Below are 25,628 nucleotides of genomic sequence, written 5' to 3'. Positions count from 1 at the left end.
ATTATGCCTGGTTAACGACAGTTCTTCGGTCTTTCAAATCGAAGAGTTTAAGTTGTTTCAGAATGAATCTATCAAACTATGCTATAATTTGAATAATTCATACAGTCACCTTGTTCTCCAAATGCCGGACGATAGTTGATGATAGCTACTTAAACCTACTGGTAATGAATAATTTAGGAGATAAAATCTTCAAATGAGTCGAACATTATGGTACCGTTGTAATAATAATAATTATATCCCTCCATGATGTCGTTTGAGCAAGTTGAATTGTCCATTAACGCGCCAAGATTTCAAATAACGAAAGTGTCTCAAAGCAACCAACAGTCAAATTGTCAAACGTGGAGGACTGGTCTGCCAGCTATTTTGCAAAGAGCTCTCTCAGCTCTGCTGCATTTCACATCATGCCATTTACGCTCACTTCTCCAACCGTTAGCAAGGACTGCACATTCTTCGTCATCCTCGTTATTCGGTTCTCCAGAACACCAGTTTCTGTAAGCGACTTCCACGTTACCCTCTCTGCACTTCCATTTCCCCTCCACGTCTAGATCATTGCAATCGATCCAAACTGCCCCACCAAGTGGAATTAACTGCACGGTAAAGTCGTTTTCTTGATCAGAGCTTGGTACGCCCAGAACACCACCCAGCTTTCTACACTCGTCTTTAGCATCTGCCCAGGTAAATGTCGCCTCAGTGATCCTGTAGCATGAGGTTCCCCAGTAATGCCAAGACTCTGGACAGGATGAGTCGTCATACATAAATGTATAGCAATTCAGGTCTCGAGAGGCTACCACGTCAAAACAGCAGCTATTTAGCAAGGCAGCTAAAAACACGAAGAGCACGCGATACATATTAACGCCAAAGGGCACGTCGTAGAGAAAACGTCCCTAATGGACATTAATAAAGTAACTATGTGTGTGCTCTGGTTTTATCAATGATTCGCTGGCATGTGTAGGGTCGAAATCTTCTTGCTGATACTGACGAATTTTGTTATAAGTATTCTTTAAACTACGAGCAATTCAGAGAAAATAAACACACTGGCAGTAGTAATACTCGATATGATATAAGACACAGTTCTTTACAAGTACGAATGTTGTTCTTCGCAGAGAGACAAAGTCGACCCAAATGGTTTGCCTCGCAGCGGAGTTGTGATATCTCCCGTTTCGCAACCAAGCGTGATCCTGTCGCCTGCTAAAATGCGCACACTTTGATTGGCTAACACTAATTAGGAATCATGAATAAACATGAGCACCAACTATAACTGAACCACTCAGCGTCAATGACAGCTAGGGTAAAGGAAATTGAAAACAATAGATGGCCTACTTTCCGTACGTGCACGCACTCAGTAACGATATCATTGATCTGCTCGCTGTTTCATAAATAATTCAATTTTTACACGCATGAAAAACTTCAATGAAGCATGCCCCAAAAATTACAATTTACAATTTACAATTTACAGCATTTTTTGTTGATACTATGAATAGAACCTTGTTTCTGTTTGTCTTTGTCTTTAGTATTGTTTTTGTATCTTTGTATAGCGCTTTAAAGCCATTACGGCAATTTGGCGCTTTTTAAATATATATTTAATATATTGTCCGAGACGTTGTCATGGTTATGGCAACACGTAGAGCGGCAAATGTTATTTTAGTTCTATGAATTTGTCTCTGTGTTTATAGTCTTGTTCCCAGACGTAGTCATGCTTATGCCAATCTGTTTGGCGGGGATCGCTTCCATGAAAACATGGTACATGAATTATGCTTTGGCTATGCTCTGACGATGGAAAGGCCTATGGTTCAACATTGACATTGCGTCTGACTGAGGGCTCCACGCTTAAAGATGCTATGTCAGTTTTTGTGCCCCAAACATTAAAAAATAAATTGTTTTGAGTGAATGGTATTTCAAAGAGTATCACCCGCTCTAACGAAAAGAAGTTTAACTTTTACTTTTAATGGATAGAAACCATGACAAACATTTAAACCGTTTCTTATAAAACACAGAAGAATTGGTCACGTGTTATATTGTCGGGATCCCGACAAACACTAACTTATAGCACTTTATTGCTACTAATAATTGGCGGACTTTTTCGAGCAATGGCTCAAATGAAAGCTTGTAACTTTCTCGACCCCCATCAAAATACCTATTGAATTTTAAATCAAAATTTTGGGGTCAAATCGGCTAAAAATATGACATAGCATCTTTAATAGTGAGAACATTATGCACCAAGCTTATCAATAATTTACATCCCCCCGCAGGGACTGTCTCTTCTCTTTTTTCCAATCATTTGAACGTCATTACATTTTTAATGATTGCAGATTTTAATGTTTCATAACTACTTGCCTGGATGGGGAGGAGCTTAAACATTTTGATCCTTTTTTAAGGTGTTCATGGGAAAATACATGGACAAGTATTTGATTCGTTAAACAATGTTTCTGATAATTGAGCTATACAAATCCCAGCTGTTTTATGAGTGCGAACGAGGTTTACAAGCTCATTTAAGTTTACTTGTTAATTTTCAAGGGAGGTCACGATTGACAGATTGGGAAATTTACTGTTACAGCCCCGGACCCACCCTTCCGCTGATTGGAAGGCCCTTCCTTTCTCAGCAGCAAACCAATCCCACCAAATTATAAAAAACTTCCCTGCACCACCAGCAGAATGGACATTAAGGAACACGTTGCCTCGGATCGGTTAAGTTGGTCTTTGAAAAGCATTAATTTGTAACCGTTTGTTATAAAATGCATATGGTTAGAAAGATGTTGGGTCATTCCGTGTCAATTCAACACGCTTTTGGACCTGACCCTCACGGATTTAAATGAAATTCGGTGTGCTGATTGGACTCCCTGAGAAATGCCCAAATCCCAAATTGTATGTAATTCGGATCATTATTTTGGGAGATACGGCTTAACGAACTTTTGACTAATTAGCATGACCTGCTACGTTTGGACAATCATATCTCCAAAAGTAAAACACCTACCAAGATAATATTTACATCATTTTGAAGCTCTTGACATGGCCCACATTTGATAACATAAAATCAAAACATTTCCACGCACCACCGAAAAAATACGCAAAAATTTGACTTTTGACCTTGATTTGCGAAAATGAGTATTTTTCAAAATGCGTAATTTTTTTTTAAATGCAAGTTTAAAATGTAAGCAACAATATTCTGAAAAATTGTGATGGGCACTCTTACAGTTTTTTTGTTATGATTTTTTGAACATTGGCTATCAAGGCCAAAACCATAAAAACGCATTGTACATGTACATGTACATACATGTACATATACAGTGTAATGTGTAGTAATGTGTACATGATACATGTACATGATACATGTACATTAGAAATTCAAAGATAATCATTCACATTTTGAGTTTCACATGTTGATGTATAGTACAAACACAAACTAAATGCATTCCACTAGATCCGGCAAGGATGCACTGCTTCAGCCCAAGTTCAGCAAATTTTCAGAAAAACTTTCAGGAGGATGTTCCTTGAAAAGTTCAAACACTTCTTTCAGATACAAAGATCAAAATGTTTCTGGAGATGTTTCTTCTCACCATCAACAGTAACCGATACAAAGTCTTTCATCCCTGGCATTTGTCTGCTGACGGACTCGAACAAGTAAAAGTCTCACAGTTTGCACCATTTTTAATGAAAGAGATTTTCCAGCCTTAAGATTTGGAATGGAAAGCATTCCCTGCTAATTCACCAGTTTCTTTGATTTTCTTGGCATGTAGTTTGATGCTCCAAATTCATCTGCTATTCTTTTGATACTCCAACTCACTGGTAAGACGCTCAAGACATGAACTTTTTCACTTTTCTTTGTCAAGGAATGAAACTTTTGTTTCAACTGAGTTATCATCTCACTTTCATCATAACCGAACTGTTTTCCCGCAGCAGTTTCAAGTTTCTGCTTTATTGTTGTCTCTATTCTCTTAACTTTGTTTTCCATGTAACTTCCATGAGCTTTCTTATTACTTATGATGGGAGATACACCAATAATTGTCATAGCCTCATTGATAATGTTAATGTCGGTATTTGGCTGCACAAAAACATCCTGATGTGCAGATGACATTGATGGTCCCTGAACTTCTGGATCACTGCTAAAACTTTCAGATGTTGAGAGTATTTTCTCAGGCGACAGTTCAGATATCTTCTTGTGACAGCCAGTGCATAAACTGTGTGCTCGAGTGAAATAAAGACTTGGATGCTCCAGTATAAACCTTTATGATACCTGCCTTAAGCCTGCTTCTTTTTGTTCTTGCTGTGTGATTTAAATGGGTCACAACACATTTTTCTCTATGATCATGACTTGACTTTTAAAGCACTAAATAAAGCTTTTAAAGCACTAAATGTGAATACTCTGTACACTGTACATTGTATAACATGTATACAGTATGTCGGATACACAGTGTCTCCTATATTAAATTAAGGGGATGAAATGAATTAGCTCATTAAGTCATGTCATGAAAAAGACTTTTGAACTCCATATTATTACCAGGGTAACATGGTTTTTAATATGCGTGTACACACTCCCACACAATACTCTGTACACTGTACATTGTGTATGTTGTACAACGCGTTTTTATGGTTTTGGTCTTGATAGCCAATGTTAAAAAAATCATTGTTGCTTACATCTTAAACTTGCATTTAAAAAAAAATTACGCATTTTGAAAAATACTCATTTTCGCAAATCAAGGTCAAAAGTCAAATTTTTGCGTATTTTTTCGGTGGTGCGTGGAAATGTTTTGATTTTATGTTATCAAATGTGGGCCATGTCAAGAGCTTCAAAATGATGTAAATATTATCTTGGTAGGTGTTTTACTTTTGGAGATATGATTGTCCAAACGTAGCAGGTCATGCTAATTAGTCAAAAGTTCGTTAAGCCGTATCTCCCAAAATAATGATCCGAATTACATACAATTTGGGATTTGGGCATTTCTCAGGGAGTCCAATCAGCACACCAAATTTCATTTAAATCCGTGAGGGTCAGGTCCAAAAGCGTGTTGAATTGACACGGAATGACCCTGTTTTAAAAGTAGATTACAATGATCCACACAAATTTGCCTCGAAATTGCATGGTTTTCCTTTTACTTTGCGAACTAACACCGTCGGCCATTTTTGGGAGTCATAAATTTGACTCCCATAAATGGCCGACCGTATTAGTCGACGAGGTAAAATGAAAACCACGCAATTTCGAGTGATACTTGTGTGGACATTATATTTCACTTTTAAAACATTTATCAAACCATACGCATTTTATAACAAACGGTTACAAATGCTTTTTAAAGACCAACTCGACCGATCCAAGGCAATGTGTTACTTTAAGTGATATTACATTTCAGCAAAACCATGCATGACAATTTGTTCGCTTTTCAGATAGTTAAGGCCTGTAATGAATACAAAGTACAGAGTATATAAAATAAGGTAAATAAAGAGAAATGAAAATAAAAATAAAAGCCAAACAAATTCTTCAGTCAAACAAAACCACTGATCTCTATTTAAGGGGCGCTATATAGCCATTTATTTTTAAACAAGGAAATATGTTACTTCACAGCATTACTGCATTTTTAATATATTTAAACATATATTTATGCTTTATTATAATGAATGATTTTAACAAGTACAATATTTTATGATTAACGACTACATATCTTGGTTACAACCAACAAATATTCGATGAGCAATGTTTGCTATGATAATTTTTAATGAACCAAGGGCGATAGCTTTCCAAGAGCTTTCCAATAATAATCAGGACATGGGAGTAAATATATCACAGAATATCGCAAAACTACATGACGAGTTGCATTTACGAGAGTTGCAGAGTTTTATAAGAGTAAAACCATGTCAAGATCAGTGTAGACGACACCGATGCTTAAAGAACAATACAGTCTGGTACCGTTTTAGAAGGTGTTCCATTGAACCTTATTATAAATGTATCTATAGGGAACCATACATTGCGGTAACACCGTGTGCTTGCCAGGTAGAGTTTGTTCTTTAGAGAACTGTCTTGCTATAAATTCTATTATTACATCCCTTACCAATGTTCTGCCTTTTCATTGGTTTAGAGTGCGTCACATGATATGTCTTAGTTTTACTAGACGACGGCCGTGTGATAGTGCGTCGGTTTGCCGTGCGCTAGTCCGGAAGACTATCACACGTCGTGCAGTACCCAGACGTCCGTTGCGTGTACGAGGATGAGAAATTAATAGTCAGTAACCATTCCGGATTACATGACACTACATGCAACACAGTAAAAGTTTTCGCAATCTGTATTCGCGTCGTCCGTGGATTGTAGCATTCAGGTCTGTAACTTACAGTATATTTAGAAATGTTTGGGGTGTTATTAAACAAAAAATATAGACTGCTTTTACTCGTGCAGTGGTTAAAACTATGACCCCTCGGTGATCCCCGGAGCGTTCTATTTCCCCTCGGCTTCGCCTCGGGAAAATAGAACGCTCCGGGGATCACCTCGGGATCACCTCGGGAGTCATAGTCACTATAACCAATAGTTCACAAAAGTAATAAAAACAACTAATGTTGCACTAGTGTCTACTGCATTGTTTTCAATCGCATCAAGTGCTACAATTTACTATTTTTTTTCTCATAAAATTTGCATTACTATAACCAAAGGGTCACATTTAAATTTCACTGAAAATACACATAGAAATGTAATAAAGGCAACAATTGTTGCACTAGTGTCTACTGCATTGTTTTCATCATGAAACAAGTGTTGCAAAGTACCAATTTTCGTTACAAAATCAGAAATTAATCTTGTAACGAAAAGCACAACACCAATCCGTATGCTCGAGAAAGCCAGCTGGACACAGCTTTCTCCATAAAGACGATCAGAGCATACTGATTGAAACGTCGAGTTGAAAACCAACGGTTCTTTTCAGAACCACCTCAACTCGAGGTCATTAGGTCCTACATGGTGCTACTGCACAAACCTTACTATTATATCGTATTTCCACCAAGCAAAGTTCCGAATCCTACTTTTGAATTATTATGTGGTCCATGAAAAGGCAAACCCCAAAAGTCATTAGTTCCTTTTTTTTTTTTAAGACGACGTGACGTTATTAAAATGAAGCTTACGTTGATTCGTTGCTGCCGGGCTAAGTTATAGCGGAATGCTCATCTCTAAAAGTGCAACTATACCAAAAGTCGCCATCGATATCTGATCAAAAAACATATCGATTGAAAGATTAATTGATATAGCAATCCTTTCTCAATTTACTTTACAGTCAAATCGATTTGTTCTCTTTCGGTCCTACATGGTGCTACTGCAAAAACCTTACTATATCGTATTTCCACCAAGCAAAGTTCCGAATCCTACTTTTGAATTATTATGTGGTTCGTGAAAGGGCAAACCCCCAAAAGTGATAGTTTCAAAAATTGTTTAAAGACGACGTGATGGGCTCAGTTAAGGCAGAATGCTCATTATACTCCAATTGTGTAACTTACCGAAAGTCGATATCGATATCTGATCAAAAATCATATCGCTGTAAAGATTAAGATCGATATAACAATCCGTTCTCAGTTTACTTTGAAGTCAAAACAATGTTTTTATCTTTCGGTCTGTTTTTTTTTTATTATGAAAATGTCAGTTGTTGAAATAGTAACAAGAGTTATCCATCTCAATATCTTCTTTATCAGCTTCTTCACGAGTGACGTTATTGAGCTGGCAGAGCTGCTCTTTGCTGCTGCGTCCAAGTCGTACGTTGAATGAGCGACATCGAGGCTCATCCCGGCACGCTGAGCCACATGCGACCACGCCCTTGATCGATAACTCCTCGATGACATGACCGGTCAGGCAGTTGGATTTGAAGCGGCCGTTGGTGTCTGCTTGCAGGCAGTGCAGACTGATTGGCGGGGTGGTTGGGGATGGAGCGACGGCGGGGCGCTGACAGAGCACGTACCTCAGCCAGGTACACGAAACATCCACCCAACGACCATAGGAGTTAGGATCCATCATGGCACAATCTTCTCCTCCTTCTAAATTGTTGGGTTCTCCTTGACTCCAGTAGTCGAAACTACATTCTTCGCCTCCCTCACCAGGCTGCACCCACTTGCCTTCTTCCTCCCTATCAGTGCAGCCAACCCAGAAATAACCTCCTCTGACGTAACTTACCATGTCCAATATATACTGGTGCTCTGTGAATGACATAGGGAATGCCACACGGCTGCTCAGAGCGGTACAGGTGTCGACTGCGTTATCAAATGTCATTCTCTCCATCACTGACTTGTAGCATGACTCGCCAAATAATACCCACTCAGAGGGGCAGATCAAACCTTCATTGCAGCTCGATACAACGAAATAAAAGGCAACTGCGAATAGCAAAACTAATGTCTTCATGATTGACAGCCAAAAGAATCCAAGACAGATGTACAAGACTCTCTGATGGAGATAAATAGACAATGAGATAACATTGCCGGTATATAGCTCTCCTTAAGTACAAGCGATGTTCTTCTCAGAGAGACAAAGTCGACCCAAACGGTTGCAACGCAGACGAGTTGTGATATCTCCTATTTCTGTGTCGCAACCATGCTCGATTCTGATCTCGCCTGTTAAAATGCGCACACTTTGATTGGCTATCACCAACAATGCCCCATGAATAAACATGAACACCCACTGTTGTCTAACCATTCAGAAGCCACGAGGGTTGTAAAGACGTTGTTAACCAATCAACTTCAGCCACAAGCGACACCTGGTTGTGTTTCTGACGATGGCTAGCAAATTAATTTACTTCTTTTGAAATTGTTTTTCGCGACGAAAAATAATTATATTACGCGTCCTTCAATACACCCATTACAAAGAGGAATATATCGATTGGTCATCTCGATTCCCCCAAACTGGAGATCCTCTGTGTACTTTTAGTAACTATCCTATGTGTTTCATGAATTAATCACTCTTCGATTGAGGCGCATCGGTAGGTTGCCATCATCCAAACAGGAAACACAGTAAAAAGAGGCATTGAATTCGCGGCGTTGCCGTCAAGAAAAACAACGTGAACCAGGGCAACAATCATTCAAAGGCTTCAAAACTATCACAAATTGAGCCGAGCAGTGTCAACACACAGGCCCTTTTCGAATCCACAACTTCGGCTTCAGGCTCCGCTCTTTCATATGAAGCCCTGACTAGACACGTACGCTAAGCACGCGCAATAGTCAAGACAACCGCGGGCCTAAGCTGGCAAAAGCTGATTCTGGAGCCGAAGCGGTGCTTTCGAAAAGGACTATAATTTGCCTTAATATCATGGTGCAACTATCTTGGTGTCTCACATTTTAAGCAGTGTCATCAAACAGAGGCTGAAAGGACACAATAGTCTGCTCCCTTTTGGGTCATGTGATTCAGCATTACTGTTCTGACTGTGGAGACAAGAGCCCAATTTCATGGAGTTGCTTATAAGCGGACTTTTTTGCTTAAAAGTTGTAATGCTTAGCAGAAGTTAGCAGGAGACCCAGTTAACAATTGTACGTTGTTGATTGGCTTGCATTTTTATTCTAGTAACATATTTGTGTTGTAATCCTACATTCATAAATACCTGACAGTTTCGCTATTCCTAATGGTGGAGAGCGCGTCACGTGCATGTGTGTGTTTAAAACTTTGATAATGACCAGTGTTTATAACCGGTTGTGAGTGGATACTCCGCGCTAGTCTTGGTGCAAGACGTTTCTTGTTACGGGCGATGCGGGCGTGTCGGCAAGTTGGCCGCGCTGTGTGTGATAGGAAAACGAGAACGTGTTGCACCAAGATTGTACGCGCATGCGCACGACTCAATGAAAACGTTTTCCCGGATTTGTCTCATAAAAGAACTGACCACACAAACGAACTCCCACACCACGCTGCGCGCAGAGGTCACGGGCCACTGACTTCATTGGGCGGGTAGTTCCATTATTTGAATAGGTTAACTTAGACACAATGAGGGGGTTTACGTATAATAAGGAGACAAACATTGTTTGTTGATGTACAGAACAGTTACTTATAGACTTACTTACTGAATGAAACTATAAACCACACGATAAGTATTCAAATGGTTACATATAAGTTAATAAAAAAGTACTAAAATGAATTTGTTGATCAAACTGGTTGTATATGATGGTTTTAGCGTTATTTTGTAGACGATTTGTGATCAATAAAGAAACATAGTGAACTTAACTCATATTTGACCCTTTCAATGAACGTTTAGTGAAACAGAAAGCATTGGATTCTCGATTAACAACACGAACACTCTTTGCAGAACGCGACAAGATTTTTACGTAAATGAAATTTGCCCCGTTTGAAAAATGCATCTTTCTACCGTAATGGTACGACCCAATAAAATAAAATAAAAATTGCTCTAAATTAAAACTACTCATTGAATCAAACCCAAAACTTCAGTGGTATTAGACAAAATGATGTTGTACCTTACCGATAATTTAAAAAGATGTATAATCGTTGTGTTTTATTATAAAATACGCCGATTTAGCGATGATGACGTCATTGTAACCTGTTTGTGCGCGTGCATCCGGGACTTCAAGGTCAAACGGTTGCATCACAGATGAGTTGTAATATCTCCTATTTTTGTTTCGCAACTAAGCTCGATTCTGATCTCGTCTGTTAAAATGCGCACACTTTGATTGGCTATCACCAACAATGACCCATGAATAAACATGAACACCCACTGTTGTCTAACCATTCAGAAGCCACGGTGGTTTGTAAAGACGTTACTGACCAATCAAATTCCGCCACAAGCGATACCTGGCTGAATATCTGACGATGGCTAGACAATTATTAAATTTACTTCTTTTGAAATTGTTTCTCGCGAAGGAAAATATTGCGTCTTTGATATTACGCGTCCTTCAACACACTCCAATACAAATGTGAAAATATTATTTGATCATCTCGATTCCCCCAAACAGTGCTGTCAATACTATGTTACTTTTAGTAACTATCCTATGTGTTTCATGAATTGTTCACGCTTCGATTGAAGCGTCTCGGTAGGTTGGCATCATCCAAACAGGAAACACAGTAAAAAGAGGCATTGAATTAACGGCACTGCCGGCAAGACAAACAACGTGAACTAGGGCAACAGTCATTTTAAACTGCCAAGGCTTCAAAACTATCACAAATTGAGCCGAGCTATGTCAATACCAGATAATTTGCCTTAAAGGGACACGTTGCGTTTGATCGGTCGAGTTGGTCTATGAAAAGCATTGGAAACCGTTTGTTATAAATAGCATGGTTAGAAAAAGGTGTTTTAAAAGTGGAACATAATGATCCACACAAATATGCCTTGAAATTGCGTGGTTTTTCTTTAGTTTGCGAACTAACACGGTCAGCCATTTTTATATGGAGTTAAAAACTTGACTAAAAATGGCGTGCCATGCAACTTCGAGGCATGTTTTTGTGGATCATTATATTCGACTTTTAAAACACCTTTCTAAAAACGTAGTTCTGTTACATTGTTTTACTCATTTCTCAAATACTAAAGCACCTCAGCACGTAATATTTTAAAGTAAGCTTTCTCTCTTCAGATGGTGTAAGTTTAAAGTAAATCAGTTGACAATGCGTTTTGTGTTACAAAAAGTACCCAACTCCTTTAAGCATGGCTATGAAATTGGGTCAAGGTATATGATAAACAGAACGGCAGACACGCAAAAAGCACATTGTAACCCGTTACACGGTGTTCTATCACCAAGTGGTCTTACACTACGAGCTTAGCCCAACATATTTTCTGGAAAAACATAAGGACTGCTTTGAGATACCATCACGTGTGATAATTGGCTTCATAAGAAGTGGTCAGCATTTCAATTAGTAGCTTTAGAACTTTGTTAAGGTCATTGAGGTTGATTCAAGTCGAACAAATTTGTGTCAGATGATTAGTAGGTCATAGCTGTACCATCAAGGTCAATGGTTTTGGCTGAACTTTCGACTCGTCCGACATTTGTTCACACCTCAACTTCTAAACAGCATTTGCTAATAAGTGTTATTAACCTTCATCAAATTGTTACACCACTTGAAGGACTGGTCTGAAGGCAAGTCTAATTCACACTGCCATGAATTCAAAGTTGCAGTCTCTATACCATGCGATCCCTGAGTTTCCTTAGAGAATATCCCAAACAGTCTTCACTATCTTCCATATTTGGATGTCCTAGCCCAGTTTCTGTGAGCGACCTCCACGTTGCTCTCTCTGCAATTCAGTGTCCCTTCCACCTCTAAATCAGTCAAACCAAACTCATCCTATAGCATCCAAGTCAATATAAAATAATTGTCTTCATATACTTACATATAACAAAAGGGGTTGCATAAAAACACGTACAAACGTCGGGCGGCGATGTATACAATTAAGGGCAGCGCGTTATGTGTCCGAACATCAGCGTAACAAAATCTCGCTTTTGAATAGGTCCTGGATTTTTCAAAAACTCGCGTGATTTGTATAAAATCTTTTGACGGCTTGACGGCTACAGCTGGATCACTGAAAACAATTCATACTATTCGACGTTTTTGCTGTAGCCATTACTCACGTCTTAGCCATAACTGAAGCTGTTGTAAACGTTCCAGAAGAAGACTCCTGCAATCTTTCGGGTCCTTGCGTGGCTGATGCAAGTCGAACATAAACTTTAAGAAGCCAATAAAGGATGGTCTCAAATATATAGATATTACAGCTTTTTAACAGCTGCAGTACATCCAGGAAACATAAAAAATATAACGAGTCTCTTACCTCACGTTAAACATGGTAAAAATGGGGTTTTCTCCAGAACGCTCCGAGCCAAATTTCTGAAAAACGTGGTGTCAAACAAACCCGCGCGACAAAGGAATCGTGACGTCAGTGGCAGCTATTTGGTGTGGAAATGCCAAAGCTGGAGAACTGTGTTCAAAACCAATAGGGGACAATTCGTCACTGGCGTCCAGGGTCATTATAATAGATAAACTGTTTTTTATCTCGGCTGAAAAAAAACCGCGCGGCCGGATGCATTTTTGACTCGAGTTATTTATTACTAAATGCAAATTTTGAGAGTAAAATGGTTATTAACCGGTATCTGCGATGTCTATCTGGCCATAAAAAGGTAATAGTTCACATATTGAGATCATCCTTTATTGGCTCTTTAAAGCAGCCAATTCGGTCACTATGCAGAAAAAAGGTTCGATGTACAGTAACTGTAGTTTCAATCTGAAGAGTACAATATTTATTAGAATGAATCTACTGTTTTCAATGCCAAGTCACATTGTTTTATGGTGGTCACTAAAACCTTGTTACGTCTAATTTCAATCAGGAAAGTAAATCATCTAACGGTGAGTCGGACCGATGGTTGTAATCTCTCCTTCCACGAATTAAATAGTAAACAAAAAAACCTTTAAAAAAAACCAATTGTGTCGTTTGAGCTCTTGGAGTTTATATTAACATGCCTAGTTGAAGAGTTTCCCAATGTAATGTTTTCAATGGCGGACTCTTTGACTTTGATAAATCCTGTGAATGTCTGAGATTTCAATTCACTGCATCGACTCAAAGCTTTATTAGTCAAATTGTCACACGTGAAGGACTAGTCTGCCAGCCATTTTGCAAAGAGCCCTCTCTTCTCTGCTGCATTTTACATCATGCCATTGGTGCTCCTTCCCCAAACCGTGAGTCATGACTACACAATCTTCGTCATCCCAGTTATTCGGTTCTCCAGAATCCCAGTTTCTGTAAGCGACTTCCACGTTACCCTCTCTGCATTTCCAGATGCCCTCCACGTCGATATCATTGCAGTCGAGCCATACTACCCCATCAGCTAATTATATAACAAACTCATTTTCTTGATCGGAGCTTGGTACAGCAAGAACACCACCCAGGTTTCTACACGCCTCTCTAGCTTCCGAACAACGTAGTATAGACTCAGTGATCATGTAGCATGAGTTTCCAAAGTAATGCCAAGACTCCGGACAGGGTGAGTTGTCACTCATAAAAGTAGAACATTGCTCATCTTGAGATTCTAGCACTTCACAACAGCAGTTCGCTATAAAGGCAGTGATCATGAAGAACACAATATACATATTGACGCCAATGGGCACGCGTTGTAGAAAAAACGTCTTTATACATCAACGTACGCGTATACACAGTCAGTGTCTATAATCAATAGTTGTCTTTCTTTTCGACACAGTAGGTGTGAGTCTTTAAAATGTAGTTGAAGAGTTTCCCAATTTTACGTTTTCAATGGCGGACTCTTTCACTTTGATAAATCCTGTGAATGTCTGAAAATAACAGAGACTTGTTGTAAAGTTGTCCACAGGCTGTGTACCGTTGCGTATTGGCGATCCGCTTCCTTAAGAAATTACGGAGGAAAATCTCCAACTGGGTGAACAAAAATAAATTGTGAGATTCGTTAGTGTAGAGTCAAAATCTTCTGTTTTTGATTCAGCGAAGATGAACACAAAGTGGCTGTTTACACGATATGAGATAAGATACAGCTCTTTATTGTTAATACAAATGATGTTTTTCACATAGAGACAAAGTCGGCTCAAACGGTTGCAACGCGGAGGAGTTGTGATATCTCCTATTTCTGTTTCGCAATCAAGCTCGATTCTGATGTCGTCTGCTAAAATGCGCACACTTTGATTGGCTAACACCAACAATGCATCATGAATAAACATGAATACAAACTGCCGTCTAACCATTCACGGGCCACTAGTTTTTTTAATGCCATTATAGACCAATCAGCTTTTAGCCACAGACGGTCCTAGTTTTGTATTCTTTCTGTGATCGAAAATAAGATAAAAGTCTTTACAAATTTAGCCTCCAAAAATGACTGGCTCCCATGGGTAAGACAAATCTGCAATCCATCGACAAAGGCAAGAAACTGACAAACAGGATAATTTGTCAAAGTAACGCCTTAACCCACTCTTTCCATCGATACAAACTGGGGCAGCCACAGAAGTTGCCGGTGTGGCGGCCTCAGCGCTCTGGGGGTCTCAGAGCTCGGGGTGACGTCACCGGAGATTTCGGCACGCAGTAATCACGGTCTCAGATCTCTGGCGTGCCTAACTCTCTGGGATGACGTAGCATGCTGTCCTTGCGGGCGTGAGTCCCCGTCGCCCCCCTCTACCGCCACGAATAAATCTTCGAGACCTGTTTTGTTATCGCACGAGTACTTTTCCGAGGGGCAACCCAAAACTCTTTTCTGGCTTTCAGAAGAACCTTCTTTGTAATTCCCACTCCTCAAATACTTATTATAATCGTGATTACTTTTTTCACAATACTGTCGCATACGCTCTACTCGTTCACTACACGATATGGGCGCCGCCATGACAGCTACGAGAGTAGACTTGTGGACAAGTCGTTTATGGTCCCACGCGGTGAGATAGTCGAGTTGCAGCGAACTGCTGGTTGCGCGACTACTACGAGCTGCCTGGAGTCGGGCAGCGCAGTAGTTGCCCAACCAGCAGTTCGCGCGCGGAGAGCACCGCTGCAACTCGACTATCTCACCGCGGGGGACAATAAACGACTTGTCCCTAAGTCTACTACGAGAGTGTACTCGGCACGGCGCTAAAATCGACTACTTTCGCTCTAGTGTGCGCAGGCACGGCATGACGTAATACTACCGTATTTGGTAATCTGGAGCTCTGAGACCGCCGGAGCTCCGAGACCGCCACACCGGTACAAATCTTTGAAGTGACGCGTTGGCAATAATGTACGAACAAGTCAATTGGTTTTCATACAGGTTGAGATACGAAACCCGAGAAGGGACATGAACAAATCGCGTTAACTCTCTTTATCGTGGCCGTCAGATGTTATTGTAACTATTGTGACCGTGCACGGAAACTATGCCTTAGTTCATCGATTGTATCCACTGGTCGGTGCATTGAGCTGGGACAAATAGCTGGACAAATGAAATAATTTATTGTTCATTTCCATCTCGACTCAAAGCCCCAAATGAGTCATTTTCAATATTCAAAGAGTCGATGTCACCCCGTCCTGTCGGCCTCCTCTCCTCCATAGTCTTTGACAATTACCAATAGTGTCCACTGCCTTTAACTACATCGACTCGAAGCTTCGATGATCAAATTGTCACACGTGAAGGAGTGATCTGCCAGCCATTTTGCAAAGAGCTATTTCTTCTCTGCTGCAACTCACATCATGCCATTTGGCGCTTGTATTCAAATCCGTTATTTAGAGCTACACAATCTTCATTTTCCTTGTCATTTGATTCCCCAGAATACCAGTTTTTGTAAGCGACCTCTATTATACGTTACCCTCTCTGCACTTCCAGTTCCCCCCACGTCTATATCGGTACAGTCGAGCCATACTGTTCCACCAGTTGGAATCAATTGCGCTATAAACTCGTGTTCTGGATCAGAGCTCGGTACACCAAGAACACCACCCAGGTTTCTACACTCGTCTTTAGCATCTGCCCATGTAAATGTCGTCTCAGAGATGTTGTAGCATGAGTTTCCCCAGTAATGCCAAGACTCGGGACACGACGAGTTCTCATAAATAAATGTATCGCATTGCTGGTCTCGAGCGGCTACCACGCCAAAGCAGCAGCTATCTAGCAAGGAAGGTCACGATTGACAGATTGGGAAATTTACAGTTACAGCCCGGACCCACCCTACCGCCACTTGGAAGGCCCTTCCCCCTTTTAATAGCCAGCAGTCAACCAGACCCCACCAAGATATAAGAAACTTCCCTGCGCCACCTGCAGAATGGACATTAAGTTATATGTCATTTCAGCAAAACCAATTGCATGAAATCTTGTTTGCTTTTTAAATAGAAAAATGCCTGTAATGAATACAAAGTAATTGTCAAAAATAAATGTAAAATAAGGTAAAAAAAACCCACAAAAAACATCTTCAAAGTCAAACAAGAGCACTGATCTCTTTTTATGGGACGCTATAGCCATTTATTTTGAAACAATTAATTACCTTTACACACAGCATTACTACAATTTGAGACAAGATACCACAGCATCACAAAACTACATGGCAAGTTGTACTAACGGGAGTTGCAGAATACAAATTCATTTATTGCATCTCTTACCATGAGACAAAGGATTGGCCCATCAATAACTCACAGTTTTCTTTTTAATTATCCACACGGTGCAACAACTACCGTTTCTGAAGTCGGTTAAAGTGTACGAAAAAGTATGCTGTTGGTTTTTATTTAAGAGTCAGTTCAGGTAAATAGTTGACATACTTGCTCACGGTCAAAAAATGAATTTTTTTTATACTTTGTGGGTGGAAGGGCCTTGGGGTGCAAGTAAACAAAATTGCATTTTCAATTCTATATATAGCCCGTTGCCATGGTTACGGCTCATTTTAATTTTTTGTCATTTTAGGTCGATTTTGGGGTCTGAAAAACTGCTTTTTAGCTCATATTTACAACTCCACCCCACCAAAATGCAATATTAATTCAAAAAACCTTTTATATCACTACAAAGTATCATCCTTGGCCTTCCTTGAGAAAAAAAATTATTGCTTTAAATATCACCCTTGTGCTATTTTTGCATCATGCATTACAGTATGTTTTTAGAACTTGCAAAATCAACATTTTTACCCTATTTTTGGACCCCAAAATGTCAACTTGCCAGGGGTCTCAGAAAATTTCCCTTTCGTCTGTGATTAGGACCAACATTGGTCTTTCCATATCTGGTGTCAAAAACTTGGGCAATTGTATCCTGTTGGGCCAGTACTGCCTCAAAACTAGACTTTTTTCCCCAAAACATGAAAAATGCCTTTTTAAGGGTCTTTTCACATAATATCGACATACGTGTCCATGGTAAAAGAAAAGGAATATTTTTTTTTATACTTTGTGGATGGTAGGGACTTGGGGTCCAAATAAACAACATTAACATTTCAAATCATAATATAACACGTTGCCAAGGTAACAGTTCATTTGTGTTTAGGCCACTTTGGGCCGATATTGGGGAATGAAAAACTGTTTTTTAAAGTTAATATTTACAACTCCACCCCACCAAAAAACAAAAATATTTCATAAAACCTTTTTCATCACTGCAAAGTATCATCCTTGGCTTTACTTGAGACAAAAAAATATTGCTATAAATTTCACCCTTGTGCTATTTTAAGAACGTGCATTACAGTATGTTTTTAGAGCTTGCAAAATCAACATTTTTACCATATTTTTTGCCCTCAAAATTCCATTTTTTCAGGGGTCTCAGAATATTTTCCTGTCGGTTTTGATCAGGGCCATAATTTGTCTTTTTATTTCTGGTAAGAAAAACTCGGGCAATTGTATCCTGATGTAACAGAACTGTCTCAAAAATAGACCCTTTTCCCCGAAAACATAGAGAAATGCATTTTGAAATATTTGCTTCATTTTTAATTTATAACTTGAAGAAGTTAGCTATAATTCCATCAATCTGGCAGCTTTTTATAAGCACTTTGTAGGTTTAGTGCATTACCAAACATGGATCAGGACTTGTTGATGACCTAAATCTTATAATTTGCCCCACTCCGGCCCTGGCCCAATCATGTTTCTTGACATTGCATAAAATAAAATAACAGTTTTGTGAACAGCGCCTCTTTTTTGAAAGTCACATTTTTTAATTCCCCTTGCACATTAAGAAAGTTTGTACTGTCTTTAATGTTTTATTGGTTCTCAGAATATTTCCCTTTTTGTTTTGATTGGGCTATCAATCATTATGGTTTGCATGTCTACTGGGGAGAAACACTTTGGTTTATTGTATCCTGTTGTGACACTTCTGCTTCAAAAATGGTAATTTTTCCAAAAACAATAAAAATGCATTTTGAAGTTATCCCTTAGTTTGAATTGATAAAAAAACAAAAATGAGCATGCTTGTTAAAAGAATATGGCACTGTTTCCATGCTCTTTAAGCCACTGAGTTCTTGTTTTGTCATAACTACTTTACCTAGTTGTACAGGTATGATTCACATTTCAAGAAGAGAAGTAGTGCGATGAGCATTCTTTACTGTTCTTGTCTTTACATGGCCTTATAACAGTCTTCTTGGTCCCCTGCCCGCTACCAAACTAAACATTTTCATCCCAATCAGAACAAAGAGGCTCTAAAAGTGAGCAAGTACTGTATCCAAAGTATCTAACCATTTAGCCGATGTATCGCCCAGCCGCATTATAGCGATACACTGTATGCGGTACGAGGAAACCTCGCTAGCTTGTGTTTGTAGAAAAAAAGGAACATCAAAAGAAAACTCGATAGTCATTAGTAGGTCTACGCATTTGTTAATATATCTAGTTGTTATAGATCGTTATTAATTCTCCCTTCACAGTTGACTTGTCGAAGCTAATGATGATGAAATAATTTAGCTCTTACGAAAAATAAAACGCTCATTAGTAAACAGGAACATGTTCATCATTTATGATATTGTAAAAAATTAACGCCTTCGCATTTAATCAGTATGAGCATTGAGCCAGAAAAAAGCCTTGAAAAGCTATTGTGTTCATTTTATCCGTGCACAAAAATATTCGCCATAAAAATTACCGTAGTCGTTTAATGAGAGGCATTTATTGTTCCCATGAGAACTTTTATACAAATATTACCGAAAGGGTAAAAAATTGTGCATACACATTAAGCCATGGCTATCTTTTAAAATTTGAACTATGATTCCAGTAATTTACTGCAAGCTCGGGCGGTGCAGGGACTAAAGGGCTAAATGGCCATTCACCTGCTTTGGCCTTCTGTAAGCAGTTCCCCCATCTATGGTGGGGTTCCTTTCAATTGTACTGTTGCAAACAATAAAAGAGTTGGTTTATTTAACGTGATAAACAATTCAATGTTTTTTGTTGATCATTCTCAGAGACATATATAATAATTATGAATTAGTAAGATAGTGAATGGAAAAAATATCAAACTAGCCTGAATAGACTTTTGTCACTGCAAATGCATCTTACTTATTTATGTTCAGCAGGTGCAAGTTTTTACAACTTCTTTCAATGTTGTTTCATTAAAGGAACACGTTGCCTTGGATCGGTCGAGTTGGTATTTGAAAAGCGTTTGTAAACGTTTATTAAAAAATGCATATGATTAGAAAGATATTTTAAAAGTAGAATATAATGATCCACACAAGTATCACTCAAAACATCTTTCTAACCATGCATTTTAAAACAAACCGTTACAAACGCATTTCAAAGACCAACTTAACCGATCCCAGGCAACGTGTTTCTTTTAAATAATCTCTTACGCTCATCTTGCAAATCGTTAGTATCATTGTTTTTAATAAGATCTTGGCAAACTTTTCCAACACTTTTAAGCGGGCTTTTTAATTTCCCACGTTTGTGTTGGACATGATTGGATGCTCCAAACCATCTGCCGCAAGCACAGAAACTACATTGTTTATGATCTCTATCTCTAAGAAAAGTTTTACATTTGGTAGCAGGCAGGGACCAAGGAGAGTAGGCCCTGTATTAAAGAGAACTTGTAAAGAATGCTCATCGCACTCTACTTGCAATGGGAATCATACCTGTACAATAGGTAAAGTAGCCAAATCAAGAACTCTCAGTGGCAAAGCATTGGTTATGGTTTGGTTGGATACCATTATGTTTAAATAAAAACTTTGTATTCATTACTCAAAGGGCATGGAAACAGTGCCAGATTTTTAACAAGCATGCATTGTTTTTGGAAAAATTACTATACTTAAGGCATGATCAGTCACAACAGGATACAATAAACACAGTGTTTCTACCCAGAAGACATGAAAACACCAATAACAACCGAAAGGGAACACTTTCACAAAAAGAGGCGCTATTCACAAAACATTGTTTTATGCAATGTCAAGAACTATGATTGGGGCTAGGCCGGGCAAATTGTAAAATTAAGGTCATCCACAGTTCCTGATCAATGTTGGGTAATCCACTAAGTGCTAAGGAAAAGCTGCAAGATTGATAGAATTATTACTTTTTAATGTTAGAAATTCAATATGAAGAAAAAACAATTCAAAATGCATTTTTCTGTTTGAGGAAAAAAGTCTATTTTTGAGACAGTACTGTAAACATCAGGATACACTTGCCAAGTTTTTCTTACCAGAAATAAAAAAGACAAATTTTGGCCCTGATTAAAACCGAAAGGAAAATATTCTAAGACCCCTGAAAAAAATGTAATTTTGAGGGCAAAAAATATGGTAAAAATGTTGATTTTGCAGGTTCTAAAAACATACTGTTATGCACGTTCTAAAAATAGCACAAGGGTGAAATTTATAGCAATATTTTGTTGTCTCAAGTAAAGCCAAGGATGATACTTTGTAGTGATGTAAAAGGTTTTATGAAATAATTTTGTTTTTTGGTGGGGTGGAGTTGTAAATATTAACTTAAAAAAACAGTTTTTCATACCCCAAGATCAGCCTCAAGTGGCCTAAACACACATGAACTGTTACCATGGCAACGTGTTATATTATGATTTGAAATGTAAATGTTGTTTATTTGGACCCCAAGTCCCTACCATCCTACCATCCACACAAAAATGAAAAATATTCTTTTTTTTTTACCGTGGACACGTTTTTCGATATTATGTGAAAAGACCCTTAAGAAGGCATTTTTCATGTTTTGGGGAAAAAAGTCTAGTTTTGAGGCAGTACTGTCACAACAGGATACAATTGCCCAAGTTTTTGACACCAGATATTGAAAGACCACTGTTGGCCCTAATCACAGCCGAAAGGGAAATTTTCTGAGACCCCTGGCAAGTTGACATTTTGGGGTCCAAAAATAGGGTAAAAATGTCGATTTTGCAAGTTCTAAAAACATACTGTAATGCATAATGCAAAAATAGCACAAGGGTGTTATTTAAAGCAATAATTTTTTTCCTCAAGGAAGGCCAAGGATGATACTTTGTAGTGATATAAAAGGTTATTTGAAATAATGTTGCATTTTGGTTGGGTGTAGTTGTAAATATGAGCTTAAAACTAGTTTTTCAGACCCCAAAATCGGCCTAAAATGGCCAAAAAACAAAATGAGCCGTAACCATGGCAACGGGCTATATATAGAATTGAAAATGCAATTTTGTTTACTTGCACCCCAAGGCCCTTCCACAAACAAAGTATAAAAAAAAATCATTTTTTGACCGTGAGCAAGTATGTCAACTATTTACCTGAACTGACTCTTAAATACATTCATGGTTTCAACTTTACTATTCTTGACTCAATGGTTCATATTATTACCAGTAATTTTTCTTCAGATTTCCGCCTGAAAGTCACCTGGAAGTGGTATTTTTTCAAAATAAAGCTTTTGTCACTAATATTATGTGTGTTTTGATGAGTGGAATGTGAATAAACAGTTAACTAAGGTTTTAACAAATCAGTTCTTATGTTATTTACAAATTTAAGAGTAGACCCCGACCCGAGAGGGCGCTGTTCGTGACGTCACTTTGCCTGTAATGCGTAGAGTAAACACAATTGCAAAGTACATGTACGAACCAAGTCGTGAGTTTGTACGTTTCAAAAAAAAAAAAGTTTTTTTCCGGCAATGCCGACCAGGTGTATTGCTGCTGAATGCAGAAAAACACTTTTTGAAATGTACCAACTCACGACTTGGACGTACACGTACTTTGCACGTGTGTTTACTATACGCATTGCAGGCAAAGTCTGCCTCGATTGACGTCACAAAAGGGATAGGCGGAGTCAGCCCCTCAAACAACTTTATATATTTTTTAAACATATAAATCGTGACAAACATTTACTAAACAAATTGTTTTATTGTTCGTAAGCATATGCTCTTATGTCTGAAAGAAAAACAATTCTATTTCCAGGTGACTTTAAATACTGGACAAATGACCACAATGCTTATTGGACTGCAGGATAGGAAGTCAGCAAGTAGTGTAATTAAACACGGGATAATTTAAGCGAAAAATCAAAGTTACCCCCCTAAAGCAACAGATGTTGCATTTAGTGTCTACTGCATTGTTTTCATCACGAATCAAGTGTTACAAATTACAAGCTTCACAAAATCAGATATTTATTTTATAACGAAAAAGACTCTACCAATCAGTTTGCTCAAGAAAGCCAGCTGGAGACAGCTTTCTCCAGAAGACGATCACAGAGCATACTGATTGAAACGTCGAGTTGAAAACCAACGGTTCTTTTCAGAACCACCCCAACTCGAGGTCATTAGGTCCTACATGGTGCTACTGCACAAACCTTACTATATCGTATTTCCACCAAGCAAAAAGTTCCGAATCCTACTTTTAAATTATTATGTGGTTCGTGAAAGGGCAAACCCCCAAAAGTGATAGTTTCAAAAATTGTTTAAAGACGACGTGATGTCATTAAAATGAAGCTTACGTTGATTCGTTGCTACCGGGCTCAGTTAAGGCAGAATGCTCATTATACTCCGAAAGTGCAACTTACCGAAAGTCGCCATCGATATCTAATCAAAACACATATCGCTGTAAAGATTAAGATCGATATAACAATCCGTGCTCAGTTTACTTTGCAGTCAAAACAATGTTTTTCTCTTTCGGTCTGTTTTTTTTTTATTATTAAAATGTCAGTTGTTGAAATAGTAACAAGAGTTATCCATCTCAATATCTTCTTTATCAGCTTCTTCACGAGTGACGTTATTGAGCTGGCAGAGCTGCTCTTTGCTGCTGCGTCCAAGTCGTACGTTGAATGAGCGACATCGAGGCTCATCCCGGCACGCTAAGCCACACGCGACCACGCCCTTGATCGGTAACTCCTTGATGACATGACCGGTCAGGCAGTGAGATGCAAAGCGGCCGGTGGTGTCTGCTTGCAGGCAGTGCAGGCTGATTTGCGGGGTGGTTGGGGATGGAGCGACGGCGGGGCGCTGACAGAGCGCGTAGTCCATCACCGAGGTACACGAAACATCCACCCATTGACCATAGGAGTTAGGATCCATCACGGCACAATCTTCTTCTCCTCCTAAATTGTTGGGTTCGTCTAATCTCCAGTAGTCGAAACTACATTCCTCACCTCCCTCACCAGGCTCCACCCACTTGCCTTCTTCCTCCCTATCAGTGCAGCCAACCCAGAAATAACCTCCTTCGACTTTACTGACCATGTGCCAGATAAACTGCTGCTCTAGCTCTGTGCGTGACATATGGAATGCCACTCGGCTGCTCAGAGCGGTACAGGTGTCGACTGCGTTATCAAAAGTCATTTTCTCACTCACTGACTTGTAGCATGACTCGCCAAATAACACCCACTCAGAGGGGCAGATCAAACCTTCATTGCAGCTCGATACAACCAAATAAAAGACAACTGCGAACAGTAAGACTAAGGTTTTCATGATTGACGTCAAAAAGAATACAAGACAGATGTACAATACTCTCTGACGGAGATGCATATACAATGAGATAACATTTCCGGTATAGCTATCCTTAAAGTACGAACGATATCTTATCAGAGAGACAAAGTCGACCCAAACGGTTGCATCGTGTAATCTCTCTTTTGTGTTTCGCAATCAAGCTCGTCAAATTCTGCTTTCGCCTGCTAAAATGCGCACACTTTGATTGGCTTATCCCAACAATGCATCATGAATAAACATGAACACAAACTGTCGTCTAACCATTCACACGCCACCAGTTTTCGCAATGGCATGGTAAAATCAGCTTAAGCCATAGACGGTACGTGTTTTGTATTCTTTCTGGATTGAAAAAAAAAGATACCAGTCTTTACAAATTTAGCCTCCAAAAAATTACTGGCTCCCTTGGGTAAGACAAATCTGCAATCCATCGACAAAGGCAAGAAACTGACAAACGGGATATGTTGTCAGGGTAACGCCTTAACCAACTCTTTCCATCGATACAAACTATGAAGCTAATTAAAGTCATGTCGCTTCATGTTGGTATTAAAATCTGCAGGACCCGACCAAGGTTACTCCAGAAATAAGTCTATTCTAGTACCAACTTCTCAGCAGTCAGTGACGTCTGCCATCGCGTAATCGGGGCAGCCACAGAAGTTGCCGGTATAAATCTTTGAAGTGACGTGTTGGCAATAATGTACGAAAAAGTCAATCGGTTTTCATACAGGCTGAGATACGGAACGCGTTAACTCTCTTCATTATCAATCGTGGCCGTCAGATGTTATTGTAACTGTATATATTGTGACCGTCCACGGGAAATATACCTTATTTCATCGATATTAGTATCCATTGGTCGGTGCATGTGGGCCGTGCTGGGACAAATAGCTGGACAAGTGAAATGTTTTATTGTTCATTTCCATCTCAACTCAAAACCCAAATGAGTCATTTCCAATATTCAAAGAGTCAATGTCACCGGTCGGCCTCCTCTCGTCCATTTAGAAACTCATGGTGGCGCCCCATATTGTGAATCCCGATATATCATACAATTGTTTCGTGTTAACAATCATCTTATGTGTGTCTCAATTTGGATACACCAGTAACGCCAAGACTCTGGACAGGATGTGTTATATCATACACAAAATGTGTAAAATCGCTGGTCTCGAGATGCTACCACGCCAAAACAGCAGCTATCTAGCAAGGCAGTGGACAATAATATGAAGAACACACACAACATATTGACACCAATCGGCACCATGATATAGTAAATATCTACGTACGAGTCTGCTGTGGTTTCTACAATCAATGGATGCAGTTCAAAGACCATGCAGTATAGGTGAGGATTTTGACTGTTGTACTTGTTGAAGTTGACACACCAGAAGTGTTTCCCTGCTGCTGATGTTTCCAAAAGCTACTTCTTTTGCATACAGT

At 39.1% G+C, this 25,628-nt stretch overlaps 2 protein-coding genes across 2 annotated transcripts; both read right to left on the bottom strand.

Annotated features, from left to right (window-relative positions):
- Positions 1-332: 332 nt before the first annotated feature.
- On the bottom strand, positions 333-755 carry LOC139947387 (perlucin-like protein). The gene has a single exon (XM_071945291.1). The coding sequence runs from the start codon at positions 753-755 to the stop codon at positions 333-335; it is 423 nt and encodes a 140-aa protein (XP_071801392.1).
- Positions 756-12,109: 11,354 nt separating this feature from the next.
- LOC139947385 (uncharacterized) lies at positions 12,110-23,297 on the bottom strand. The gene is made up of 3 exons (XM_071945290.1): positions 23,285-23,297; positions 16,211-16,506; positions 12,110-12,220 (listed from the first exon to the last, which is right to left on the bottom strand). The coding sequence occupies exons 1-3, from the start codon at positions 23,295-23,297 to the stop codon at positions 12,110-12,112; spliced, it is 420 nt and encodes a 139-aa protein (XP_071801391.1).
- Positions 23,298-25,628: the final 2,331 nt, after the last annotated feature.

This window comes from Asterias amurensis, chromosome 14, assembly GCF_032118995.1.
Source record: "Asterias amurensis chromosome 14, ASM3211899v1".
NCBI classification, from domain to species: Eukaryota; Metazoa; Echinodermata; class Asteroidea; order Forcipulatida; family Asteriidae; genus Asterias; species Asterias amurensis.
The sequence above is the reverse complement of the archived record's forward strand: the minus strand, read 5'-3'. Positions and strand labels throughout refer to the sequence as shown.

Coding starts and splice junctions, on each gene's coding strand:
- LOC139947387 (XM_071945291.1), bottom strand. CDS start 755: ATGTATGACGACTCATCCTGTCCAGAGTCTTGGCATTACTGGGGAACC.
- LOC139947385 (XM_071945290.1), bottom strand. Junction 12,221..16,210: donor GAACTGGAAGTGCAGAGAGG/GTAACGTATAAT, acceptor TGGATGCTATAG/GATGAGTTTGGTTTGACTGA.